Raw genomic sequence first — 14,075 nt, 5'->3', positions numbered from 1 at the left:
GGACGGAGCTAAGGAGTATCAGACTGATCATTTAAAAGTACTATTCTCTCAGAAACTCTAAGTGGAAATAGTAAGATGAAAAAGCATGTATAAGTTATTTTTAAAAAGACTTATTAACAACTATTATCAGAAAAGACACTTACCAAGACTGCGAGGTACATTGGTAATTTCTGCATGTATTATTCTAGCATCGGAGTTAGGACTATCTGTTACTGTGGCATTGAGGAAAGCAATTCCGAATTCAACATCATTAATATTTCCAATAACGCCACCTCTGGCTCTCTGTGGCCCACCTATTGGAGGAAGAAAAAAACATACCTGGATAAGAAAACAGTTCCATCAACTTTCCAACAAAAATCCAAACCCACTGCCATAGAGTCGATTCCACTCATAGTGACCCTATAGGACAGAACAGAGCTGCCCCATAGGGTTTCCAAGGCTGTAAATCATTACTAAAGTAGACTGCCACAGCGTTCTCCCACAAAACGGCTGGTAGGTTCAAACCAATGACCTTTCGGTTAGCAGCCGAGTGCTTTAAACACTGCACCACTAGAGCTCCTCCCATCAACATTACATGGGAGAAAAGAAGGCCAATATTCAGAGATGCTACAAAGCTTTTCTAGAACATCAAAAAGATTTGATGACATCTAAATTTACAAGTGGAATACATAAGCTTTCAAAACATTCTAATTTCATGTAACATCCATTATCCCACATAAATCTAGGATCCTTCTATCAACATCATAGTATTATATCACAATTCAAAGAATACAATCAACATCCAGTCCCAAAGCCAAAATAAAGTATATGTTTGTTGATTGTGATGAAATGATGATGCTTATGAGAATTTATTGAACATGCCATGTGCTATCCCACTGCTAACCCACAGCCATCGAGTAGATTTCGATTCATAGCGACCCAATATGACAGAGTAGAACTGCCCCATAGGGTTTCCAAGGCTGTAAATCTTTCTCCCACGGAGCAGTTGGTGGGTTCGAACCACCGACCTTTCGGTTAGCAGCCAAGAGCTTTAACCATTGCACCACCAAGGCTCCTTTGTCATGCGCTACGGAACTGGTAATGCAGTGGTTAAGAGCTACGGCTGCTAACCAAAAGGATGGCAGTTTGAATCCACCAGCTGCTCCTTGGAAACCTAATGGAGGCAGTTCTACTCTGTCCTATAGGGTCGCTACAAGTCGGAATTGACTCGACGGCAACAGGTTTAGTTTGGTTTTTATAGCAAGAGCTAAATCTATGTTAATTCTTTTAATACTATCAACATCCTACAAGGTGGCTTTAAGTAGCCACAGTCTACAGACTAGGAAACTGAAGTTCAGAGAAGTTAAGTGACCTTTTCCGTCCTTACATAGTAAGTGGTGTAATGAAAATTTGAACACAGATCTGCTTGGCAGCAAAACTCATGTTCTTTTATCTCTTTTCTCTTTTGTGAGGGCATGGAGGGAAAGGAGGGGTTCAGCCCCTAACTTGCCCCTAAACCTTGTTTCAGGTCACTGGCAACATAAATGTGGTGGATCTAGGAGGCATTGTTTAGTCTTGGGTTTTTAGAGCGAGATTTTCATCACAGTAGATCAGTGAGAAAATTGTATTTCTATTGGAAAATACTTTGCTTTGAGAAAAAAATTGAGAAGGATATTATACTTTTGACAGTGCTACAGAATTCATACCTATACAGTTATGTTGGAAAACAACTGCACACTTATAAAAAAAAGTATCTCTATAGTAATTTTATGTCTTCTTCCCATTGCTTAACAAAATTATTGATTACTAACACAGAATAAGTAGCTAGTGAATGTTACTTAAATGAATAGCATGCTTTGACAACAGGAAACGTTGGGAAGAAACTGATAGTGAAATTAACAAATGTTCATTATTTGAAGTCTTTTAATTAAATATATTTGAAAACGATCACTGCTTGTTCCAGATACGGTTATCATGTATTATGTAGTGGGGAAAATACAACTGTATTCAACCTCAGAAAAATCAGTAAATATGGTATCTCACCATTATCATTTGCATGGCTTTGATTATAGCGAGAGAAAACCTTTTTTCATGTTGATTCATTTTCTGGAATACATTCATTTGTTAATCAAGTATTGTGTTAAGGAAAAAAAAAAGATATGAAGCCTGCCTTTATAGAACTTATATCCTAATAGGAGAGATAGACAATTAGAATTTCACAAGTAAATGTAAAGTTGAAATGTGATAATGTACAAAGTACCTACTACTCACAGAAGTGAAAATAGAGAGGTGACCTGGGGGAGACTTAGACCTTAATTAAAGCAGGGAGGGCAGGGGAAGAAATTTCCCGGTAGAAGAAACAGTATGTCACATATTTTTTTGAGGGGGGTGGTGGCTTGCCACGTCTGAGAAACCAAAAGGAGCAGAGAGCTTAGAGAGTGATGGTGACCATGTTCAAGATGATGTAGGAAAATAGGTGGGGCCAACTGGGACCTGGTAGGCCATTTTGGTCCTTACTCTTAGTCCTAAAAATGGGGAAAGATGGGCAGAAGGACCACTGCGTAGTTATTCTCTAAGTCATTATTAACAAGGTTGGTCTTCCATTTTGACCTTGGTTACTCTACTCTCACAGAGGAACTTCTCTTGAGTCAACAAAAGTCTTCTATATCTGGCAACCTGACTAGGATCCTTAAAGCTTTCTGCCAGACTTCTGTAACCCAAATTGTTTGCCTATTTTGGACTTCCTGCTGCCACAGGAGCCCTGATAACACCAGATGCTGAGCTACAAAATGCCTCAACTGAAACCAGAGATGTCACTGTGCCTATTTAGCCGAGCCTCAAAATCTTTGGTAATTTCATTGATATGCTAAGCAAATATATCGAGCAGTTGACTGGTAGACACTTGCCCTTTTAGGTTGTCTAGATCCTATATATGGAACCCTGGTGGTGCAGTGATTAAGTGTTCGGCTGATAACCAAAAGATCTGCAGTTCAAATCCACCAGCTGCTCCTTGGAAGCCCTATGGGGCAGTTCTACTCTGTCCTATAGGGTCACTATGAGTTGGAATTGACTCGACGGCACCTAACAAAAACAACAGGTCTTATATACATTTCCATGTAATTCCCCTCTCTCATTCTGCTAAGGTCCCTGTCACTTTTCAGAGACATTTTATTTCTAAAGCTTTGGAAATTCCGATGCTATCCTGATACTTCAACAACGTGAAACTGTTGTTGTTGGTTTTGTTACAGCCCTTAGAAGTCTGTCCTCTGAGACAAGTACCCTTAGGATTATGCACCATGTCAAAGAACCCTAACAAATTCTAAGTTCCAAGAGTTCTAGAATTCTGAATTTGTTCCTTCCGAATTTTTGTATCACTTACAATATCTAGCAGTATTGCATGACTTGAGTTATGGTACTGTAACTTCTCCTATTCTTTCTCCTTGACTGAATGGGATCCTGTTGTACATTCCACACTCATGGTTTCCATACATCCATACATGAATGAATAGCTTCCACTTGTGTATTTCTCTTAGATCTTCAGTCCCTGCCCCACCCTCACCTTGAGTTCTGAGTCTCACTCTTGGCTTTCCTAACTCTCCCTTGCCCTCTTACCTTTTAAGCCCAGGACTGCCATTTACGGCCATGAATACTGTATCTTTTTATAAAGCAGACTGACAGGTGGCAAGCAGAGGCTAAAACCTAGTCATAAGCCTTGATGTAAAACTGCACCAACCAGAAATTTTAAAAGGTGCTTTTTTTTTTCCTCCTAATTCTTCCTCCTAGAGTTGGCATCATTCTGTAATTTATGGGCTCATAGTGGTGCCTTTTTCTAATCTGCACAAAGTCTCTACATGGTCCTGCCAAAATCTAATTTAATTGTTTACCTGGACATGCTTGTATCCTGCATCTGGATACCTGAGTAGCATCTCCCGCACAGGGGCGGCCATATTTAGACGGCACTGGATTGTTGCACAGCCGTTTCCGAGTCTTGTCACCTCCTCCACAAGAGGCAGAGCACCGGCTCCAACTATGCCAGTTTCCCCAACTTCCATCCACTGTGAACAAGTATGCAAGGGTCCATATTAACATGTCAGTTTTGAATGCAACTTCCATTTTAAGATCTGAAAGGATGAGCTGCTACAATAAGCACCAAATGAAATGCCTTACTTGTGCTACTACCAGGAATCAGAAAGCTCACCAGGACACATGTCAGTGTTGCATCTCTGGATCTGGGAGTCTGGCCCCCCACAAGCTCTTCCCCCACTGGAGGGACGAGGGTTGTCACATGTGCGGTACCGCCGCATTTGCCCTCCATTACATGTCCGGCTGCACATTCCCCAGCCACTCCAAGGACTCCAGTTACCATGAGCTACAAACACAGAATCATTTGACATGAAAATAGAGCCCTATAAATGAGAAGTGTTAAACGATGACATTCATCCAAAAGGTATGGAAAATCTCTTTAGGAACTTAAAAGAAACATACAAATCTATGAATAGGCAACTTCCAAAGGCAGATGGTCTAGCTGTTGTTTTGACTAGAAACTGGGCGTGCATGCCAGTGATTGTGTGATTCCATGTAGCATACATTTATTGAGTCTTAAAATATTCCAGGAGCTGGAGGGTATGAATGAGACAGTCTCTGCCCTCGCTGAGCCATGGCTGTAACACTTCGGATACAGTAAAACTCAGATTTCCAGATATCATGTTGCTACTAGGGTCTAAAAATATAGCTTGTGATTGAATTAAGGCAAAGAGCTGCCTGCTTGCCTCCTTAAAGGAATCATCAACATCAGATTAGCAGGTAAGGGTGCCCTCATCCTTGCACTCTGCAGCTTGTCTTATATAAAACAAACGAAGTAGGACACAGCCCCTGCCCATATAAACCTATGACATCTATGGTATTATACAACCACAACAGCAACCTTACAAAATTTTGATATCCTAAACCAAAGGCAGAAGAATCAAGTAACAGAATATTATAACTTTAAGGACTTAAGGCCTTAGTGAAACTTTAAGGAAGTGTAATGGTGACTATTTTTCAACACTCACTTGGACAAGGGTCACTATTGCAAAAATCGCTCTGGACATCACTGCCTTCACATTTGCTTCCTCCGTACTGGGGGGCGGGGTCAGAGCAGTCTCTTGTCCTCTGTCTGGCACCCCCTCCACAGGAGACAGTGCAGGCATTCCAGCTGGCCCACGTTGTCCACTTGCCATCAACTGGTTTTGGGGAAAAACATACATGTGTTACTACTTGAAAGTGATCAGATGAATCTCTGGACACTGTCAGGTTGAGTGATGCTCCTGTGGGGCACAGTCAGAAAGCAATAGATTCTTATTGCTCTACTATCTCAGTAAGTTGTCGTTTGGTGCCATCAAGTTGATTCTGACTCATAGCAACCCATGTGACAGAGTAGAACTGTCTCATAGGGTTTTCTTGGCTATAATCTTTATGGAAGCAGACTGCCAGGCCTCTCTCCTGCAGAGCCACTGGATGGGTTCAAACTGCCAACCTTTGTGTTAGCAGCCAAGCACTTAACTATTGTGCCACAAGGGCTCCTTATCTTGATAAGAAATAGATGTAAAGTTATTAAAGGTATAAATGTTGCATTTCTCTTACCTGGACAGTGTCTTTCATTACAAACTTGCATCTGTGTTTCTGCTCCATTGCAGTAGGATCCATCAAATGATGGTGGTGGGTTATTGCACAGTCTCATTCTTGTCTGGATACCTTTCCCACAAATTTCACTGCATGCACCCCAAGGCTGCCAAGCACTCCATGCACCATGAACTAGAAGCACCCCAAGAGACAGAGGTTCAGGTCACAGAATCATGTTTGTTTAAAAAACAAATAAAATTATACAAATAAATTAACTCAGTAACACGTTAAATTCATCCAGAATCTAAAAAGAATTGAAATTGGACCAATGGAAACATAACAAATGATGTTCTTCCTTTCTCCTTCTGGTTGGTTTTCATACAGACTTGTGTCTATAGAGACATTCTAAAGGCTGCTTAATGCCAAAATAAATGCTTAAAATTATCCGAAAGGCTTATTTTATTAAAATTAAACATAATCAAACTTGCCTATGTAGACACAATCTGATCGTTTAAATCCTAGCTAAGTATTTGTCTGTGCTCTGGAGAAAGTGGAAGGAACTAGGAACAAGGCTATATAACACTTCTAGAGGTGGTTACCGACAATATCAATATTTTCACAACAATAACATAGACCCCAGACTGGGAGACCACATCTTTAAGCTCGATTCAGCTTCAGTTTTAAATATGTACTTGGATATTTCGTCAACACGATGATTTGCACAGTTGTAACTCTTTGAAAAATTTCTCCATTACATAAGGTTCATGAATTAACACACTTCTGAATAACACACTTACTTGCTTCCTAAACAACAGAAAAAACTGACCAGCAGTTTCCAAGGAGTGATATTAAGGCCTTTTGGTAACTAATATATTGCAACATCTGACCACAAGACTGGAACAGCCTTATGTTTTCTACCAGGTGCATGGGCTGAGAATCGGCACTATGGTTTCTCTTACATATAAGTCAGCAGCAGGTCATATTTTTGTTTTTAGGGAATATTCTGGATATCGGGTGTCTTAGTTATCTAGTGCTGCTATAACAGAAATACCACAAGTGCATGGCTTTAACAAAGAAATTTATTCTCTCACAGTCTAAGAAGCTAATGTCCAAATTCAAGGTGTCAGCTCCAGGGCAAGGCTTTCTTTTTCTGTCAGCTCTGGGAGAAGGTCCTTGTCATCAGTCTTCCTCTGGTTTAGGAGCTTCTCAGCGCAGGGACTCTGGGTCCAAGTTGTGCACTCCCTTCCTGGTTCTTCATTCTTGGTGGCATGAGGTACTTCTGTCTCTCTGCTTGCTTCTCTTTTTTATATCTCAAAAGAGATTGACTACTGACAACCTAATCTTGTAGATTGAGTCCTGCCTCATTAACATCATAGAAGTGGGATTTATAACACATAGGAAAATCACATCACATGACAAAATGGTGGACAATCACACAATACTGGGAATCATGGACTAGCCAAATTGACACACATTTTTGGAGGACACAATTCAATCCATAACATGAAGTTCACAAAGTATGTTTTTTTGGTCACCTGGTTTAACCAAGATATGAACCAAAATAGGGGCTTCAAGACCCATGCTAAAATATGCTCTTAGCAAAACCTATAAGATGTCAAAACAATAAGCTGAAAACCAAGCAATGAAGTTATTACTTGCATGCTTTGCTTAGACAATATTTTAAAATATATATTAAATCTTCTTTTAATGAACTTATTTCTAATTGAGTTTACTCACTATCCTTGTATTTAATAGACACAGACAAATATAAACATACAAATCCACTTTAGCTGGCAAGAAGTTGCACTATAATGTATTTGACTAAACCTAAAAGGAAAGATGAAAGCCTTTAAGTATATGACAGATAGTACTCAAAACTACTTCTGCATTAATTCAGATTGCTGATGCTCATAATTGTCATATATCCAGATGCCACTGAGTCGACTCCAACTCATAGTGACCTCATGTGTGTCAGAGTAGAACTGTGGTCCATAGAGTTTTCAATGGCTTGTGTGTGTGTGTGCGTGTGTGTGTGTGTGTGTGTATGTGTGTAGTAAATATGTATGTAACAGAACATTTGCCACTGCAGATTCTGAACATGCACAATTTGATATTAGTTGTAGTTATCAAGTTGTGCAACCATAACCATTATTCATTTCCAACTTTTCCCATCACTCTTAACAGGTTTTTTGGAAGTAGATCACCAGTCTTTCTTCTGAGGCACCTCTGGGTAGACTCGAATTTCCAACCTTTCAGTTAGCAGCTAAGCTCATTAAACATTTACACCATTCAAAACCAAACCAAACCAAACCAAAACAAAACAAAAACCATTGCTGTCAAGTTGATTCTGACTCATTGCAACTATGTGTTACAGAGTAGAATTGCTCCATAGGGTTTTCTTGACTGTAATCTTTAAGGAAGCAGATATATACACACACATAAAATACTGTAGCTCTGTCTGCTGAGGGAGTCTAGGCCCCAAATCTTATTTTTTAAGTTCTATTCTTTATTAAAAGAACCCAGGATCCTTGGTGGAACGACTGATTCCAGGCCTGAGGCAGGGAAAGTACAAGATGTGCCTGAAATACCTATTTGTATTAGAAGCTAAAGAAGTGCTCAGGGTATCACAGGGACACGTCAAGAGGGCACTGAAGCTAGTGTGAAGGGGCCTCCACTAACCAAATCTGGGACAACTTGAGTATCACAATAAACAATGATAGTAGTGAATTACAAACCATTGCATAAAATAATACTTGTTTTAAATCAAAATATAAAGAAATTAGAAAGGGAAAAGTTCTTTCTTAAAATAGAAACAATGATAAATGTGGAAGAGACTATGATATTAGAGCATAACTCTTTTGTAAAGGTCATAGTGCTAACTGATTCAAGCCAGAATCATAAATCGATGCTAAAACTCGCAGGTGAAAGTTTGATGAGAAACAAGATGTTTACACAGTCTCAAAGTATCCCTACAAAATACTTATTAATTACACAGGTAAAAATAGCAACCTTAACTAAGTAATCAAACTTAACATCGCCACCGTGGGAAAAATTGAGATCATGTACCTTCTACTATGATGTGCTGAGAAGGACACAAAATCATTTCTGTGGTTTTCTTGCCAAAATGCAAATGCTGAGTCTAATCATGAGGAAATATTAAATAAACCCAAACTGAAGATTATTCGACAAAATAATTGGTCTGTACACTTCAAAAATGTCAAGGTCATGAAAGATAAAGATTGAGAAATTGTTCCAGAAGATACTAAAGAGATATGACAAATGCAATGTGTGATCCTGGACTGGATCTTAGACTTGGCAAAATAAAAAAAAAACAGAGAGAGAGAGTTTTAAAAGATATTACAGGGACAAACTGACAAAATTTGAATATACCCTGTGGGTTAGATAATAGTGTTAGATTATAGCATTAAACAATGTTATTGTTGTTAGTTGCCATCAAATCGATTCTGACTCATGGTGACCCATGTGTGCAGAAAAGAATTGTTCCTAAGGTTTCCAAGGTCGTGACCCTTTGGAAGCAGATCACTGGGCCTATCTTCTGCGTAGTCTCTGGGTGGTTCCAGTCGCCAGCCTTTCGGCTAGTAGTCCACTGTTTAACCATTTGTGCCACTCAGGGACTCCTGTTAGACAACAGGATTAGATAATAGTATTGTATTAATGTTAAATTTCCCAATTTTGATAACTGTACTGTGTTAATATAAGAGAATGTTCATTTTTAGGAAATACATACTATTGGCAAATCCGGGTAAAGGATATATAGACATTCTTTGTATTATTCTTCCAATTTTTCTTTAAGTTTGACGTTATATAAAAATAAATTAGTACTAACAGAAAATCTCTTCTGCTCCTAAGATTCTGACATTCCTCTGGATGAGAAAGACTACCTTCAGCTATCCGCCCATTTCATAAGTGTTTAACAATCAGTGCTGATAAATGTTTAACAACCAGCTCTCTGAGGGGGAAAATACCCTCTGATTTGTAGCATCTGCTAATTTCCATGGTGTAAATATTCCCAGCATGGTCGATATGTAGCTACCAATACGTCATCACTAAATTCTCAGTTTGGAAGAGATATCACAATGGCTTTCATTGGTTGGCTCCATGACACTGGTGACATTATACCAAAAAATGGCGAAATTCAATCAATTTTGTGGCTTGGAGGAATAACCAAAGAAAACTAAATAAACAGTAAGCTAATAAAACAGTAAGCAAAACAACAGTAAGCAAATAAATAGTAAACCAATAGTTACTGAACTTGAAGAGGAAAAACAAACTGACTTATTTTAGGACATTTATAAATATTATTTAGTTTTTCATTATATAAGTATTGTTAATGAAGCTGAGAAGGTGGGTCTTTGTCCAGCACACTTAAACTTGCCACTTATCTAGACACTGGTCTTTGAGAAAGAGAAAGTAACTTTATTGCAATGCGCAGAGCAAGGAGCCGGGAGAAAGTTCCTTAGATCCGACTCCCCAAGCAATAGGGAAGCAGGGTTTATATGTGATTTGTGCAGCAAGATGGCAGTCACGCAGGTATACCAGGTAGGGAAAATTCCAGAAGGCAGCCAGGAAACAGGAGGTTCTGTGGTTCTTGTTGGACCTCTTGCTTCTGACTAGGGTCTGGGTGATTATTTTCCTTCTGATTTGTTCCTCCTCTTGCTCCGTCTTCTGAGAGTTATAAAAGATAGCAGTCACAGCTGGCCCTTCTGTCCATGCGGTGTGGGCCAAATCTGGCTTGGGTTACTTTAAGGGCTAATGGAAATTTACTGACATTCCTAGGGTCAGGTTACAGTATCATAGCTGGCAATTTGTACAAAATTTCTTTAATCAGGTATTTCTGGCTCTTTTCATTCTCAAATATTATGCTACTATAATTAGCTTTCTAATTCTTCATGATTTAGAAAAAATTGGCTCTTAGTTTATTTTCTTTAAGATTTCATGACAGTATTTTCTTTTTTAATATAATGGGAGTTCTGAACTATAAATCAAGATACTCAGGATCTAAGGGAACAGGCTTGAGAATCAAATCAACCTACGTCTAAATCCGTGATTTACTTTTCACTAGCGAGGTAATCTCAGCGAATTACTTAACACATATTTTCTGAATCTTCGTTTCCGCATTTATAGGATGTAATACCCAATGCAGCAGACAACCGTCTCTTTTTGTTCTGTCCACATCCATTCTTGTTGACAATCCCAGACAAGGTGTCTCTCCCAGTGTGTTCCATAACTTCGACTCATTTAGTTTGTTCAGCGTGCTTATCAATATCTGAAAAATATTGCCTGTTTTATCATTCTAGCCTTAGCACTTAGAAATGTGCCTCAGAGACAAAAGAAGTGCTCAATATTTGTTGGATGAATGAATGAATAAATGAATGAACAAACAGTCCCTCTACTATTCCATGATTCCTTTCGGGCTACCAAACTAGGAGTCCTGCCCTTCTTGCAACAAAGTGGGCAAGTAGCCTGGGTTGGATGTCAGAGCACCCTTCTCCTGAACAGTTGTTTAGGGGTGGGAATGCGGCCCATGCAGAGCCAAACAGAGTTCTTTTTCAGGGCCTGATAACAATACCGAGTGAGAGAGGATTTCTTTTTTCTCTGAGGCCTGAGACTATGAAGCCCCTGTGAGCTTCTAGTTGCCAGCAGTCATGTTGTCCACATGGACAGAGTTTACTGCAGAATAAAGTGAAAAAGAGGAAAGCAAAGACGAGAGATGTAAGACACGCTAGTAAAAACTTTGGCCAAATGCTTGGATCCAGTCATAACTGAGGGTAGAATTTTCTACTTAAGCTTAAGTTACATTTCTGTCACTTTCATCTGAAAGGCAATAAGAGCATGTATACAGAGCACCAAGCACGGAGCCCTGGAGGTGCAAATGGTTAAGTGCTCAGTTTCTAACCAAAAGTTTGGCAGTTCTAACCCATAGGAGAAAGACCTCCACAGGAGAAACACCTGACCATCTGCTGTGAAGATTACAACCAAGAAAACCCATGGGGTAGTTCTACTCCATCACATGGGGTCGCCATGAGTCAAAATTGACTCTATGGCACCTAACAACAACAACAGCATGGTTTCTAGCATACGATAGGTATTTAGTGAATGATTGCTGTTGTTATTGGTTGCCGTTGAGTTGATTCTGACTCATGGTGAACCCATGTGTGCAGAGTAGAACTACTCCATAGGGTTTTCAACACTGTGACCTTTCAGAAGGAGATTGCCAGGCCTTTCTTTCAAGATGCCTCTGGGTAGGTTTGAACCACCAACCTTTCAGCTAGTAGTATTATTTTATCCCTCACCAGTTGTGTGTTTCTAGGAAAGTCCTTTAATCTCTTTTTATTTTTCTCCCCTAAAAATGGCAAGATTAGATGTTACCTAAGGCACCTCATGCACAGCTACCAGCTGTCTGTTAGTGGAAGTTTGCATATTGTCAGGATGCTGAATAGGTTTCAGTGGAGCTTCCAAACTAAGACAGACTAGGAAGAAAGGCCTGGCAATCTACTTCCAAAAATCAGCCAATGAAAACCCTACGGATCACAATAGTATGATCTGCAACAGATCATGGGAATGGCAGAGGACCAGGCAGTATTTCATTCCATTGTGCATGGGGCCACCATGAGTTGGGGACCAAATTGATGGCAACTAACAACAACATGGTCCTTTATTTCAAAATTTCTATGATATTATAAATACTTACATTTTCTCTACATGGTTAAAAAACACACCACAGTTTGGCACATGTTCAATTAAATCACATATTTCACTTAATATTGACTAATACCATATCTCTACAAGTTTATCCATGAGACAAACCTAAGAACACAGAAAATGAATATATTCAAGGGTAGAGGCTATATCGTCTTTTCACAACAAAGAAGTAAAGGTATTTAAAACATCTTGTAGGACTTAAAAATATAAAAGTTTTGAGTATCCTGTATTATTGGGGGATACTCACCTGGGCAAGGCCTAATGTTGCACATGATTATTTCCACAGCATTTCCTTCGCATGGCCGCCCACCATGTTGAGCTGATGGATTATTGCAAGTCCTGGTCCTGGTTCGGTTGCCACGTCCACAGCTCCTTGAGCATGCTTCCCAAGAACTCCATTCTGACCAACTCCCATCCACTATTCAAAGGTGAACAATTAATTACCTCATCAGATATATTTTAATTGAAAGTACTAATACTGAGGCAATCCGAATTTAGGGACAAGAAACAATGCCTATTGGTTGAATAAAGAGATGTACCTGGACATGGCTTATTTTGACAGTTCCTCATTTCTGAATCTGAACCTTGGCAAGACTTCCCACCGTTGGCTGGAAGGGGACTGTTGCACAGACGGCTCCTCTTCTGGATACCTTTTCCACAGGTGACACTGCAGGATCTCCACGCAGACCATTGGGAAAATCCACCATGAACTGCAGGTAAAACATTGTACCTTGTCTCAGGTTTTGTAGATAAAAAATTGTAAATCACACACATTTAAGATATGCACTGGGTCTAGAGCTGACTTTGTAATTATTGAGAAATTTCTATGGAAGCAGATCTCTTTTAAGGTCAAATTAAAATCTAAGGGTGAGAGAAAAACCTCCCAACAGTTATCTAGAGTTTCTTCCCAGTCCCAATCCTGATTCCCAAGGACATGACTGTTGTAAGAGTTAGAGAACAAGAAGTTAATATGCTACTTACCTTTTGGATAGAAATCATTCTCTAAAGAGAAATACATGCATTGATCTCTGAGGATAAGTTTAACTTACTGTTGAATAAAAAATTTAGTTTGGGATTTTGAATTATTAACTCTGCATTTACAGCTCCACTCTGCTTTGCTTTAGTCTCTTTAGTCTGTAAATTGTAATGTGATTCTGTCCTGTCCCCATAATGCAGAGTTATCTTAAGGATAAAGGAGACTTGGACTAAGCTGCTTAATAAGTTTTATGACTTGGATTACCCCAGGTGCTGTACAATACGAGTATCTCTTTGATCCACTCACCCTGGACTATGACAGGCACTCTGACAAGGACAGAACCCATCATGTTTCGAGCAACACATTCATATTCAGAGGTATCTTCTTTCTGAGCAGCAGCAATATATAAGGAGTTGTTGGACAACACAGAAACTCGGTCATCCCAGGGGATGGGACGCCCTTGACGGGACCACAGAATGGTTGGATGAGGCTCTCCAGTTGCCTGACAATTCAATATGACTTTGCCACCAGCACTGATAATAGTTTCCACTGGCTCAAGAGTGATAACAGGAGGACCTATTGGAAGAAGCACATAGTGTTTTTTGGGTTTTGTGGAGGTGTATTAACATTTTATCATGTATAACATAACCACTACAGCTTCCTGACTATTAAGGTTGTAATTGCCATTGACAGAATATTCATGGTTCTGTTTTACTTAATAAATGCCCCCAATTTAAAATCCCCTAGCAGATTAGCCTAGAGCATGGTCTCTGCAGTCAGGCTTTCTGGATTCAAA

General features: G+C 39.5%; 1 protein-coding gene across 1 annotated transcript in view; it reads right to left on the bottom strand.

The window, feature by feature from the left end:
• Positions 1 to 14,075, bottom strand: part of HMCN1 (hemicentin 1) — a 545,341-nt gene that overhangs the window by 41,933 nt on the left and 489,333 nt on the right. Inside the window, exons 87-94 of the mRNA XM_004372917.2 lie at positions 13,586 to 13,855; positions 12,843 to 13,013; positions 12,551 to 12,721; positions 5,602 to 5,772; positions 5,031 to 5,201; positions 4,178 to 4,348; positions 3,864 to 4,034; positions 144 to 293 (exon numbers count right to left, since the gene is read on the bottom strand). Of these exons, the coding sequence (XP_004372974.1) occupies positions 144 to 293; positions 3,864 to 4,034; positions 4,178 to 4,348; positions 5,031 to 5,201; positions 5,602 to 5,772; positions 12,551 to 12,721; positions 12,843 to 13,013; positions 13,586 to 13,855 (1,446 nt within the window). The remainder of the gene's footprint in view (positions 1 to 143; positions 294 to 3,863; positions 4,035 to 4,177; positions 4,349 to 5,030; positions 5,202 to 5,601; positions 5,773 to 12,550; positions 12,722 to 12,842; positions 13,014 to 13,585; positions 13,856 to 14,075) is intronic.

This window comes from Trichechus manatus, unplaced genomic scaffold (assembly GCF_000243295.1).
Source record: "Trichechus manatus latirostris isolate Lorelei unplaced genomic scaffold, TriManLat1.0 scaffold00021, whole genome shotgun sequence".
Classification (NCBI taxonomy): domain Eukaryota; kingdom Metazoa; phylum Chordata; class Mammalia; order Sirenia; family Trichechidae; genus Trichechus; species Trichechus manatus.
Note: the sequence above shows the minus strand (reverse complement) of the source record. Positions and strands in the feature narration are given on the sequence as shown.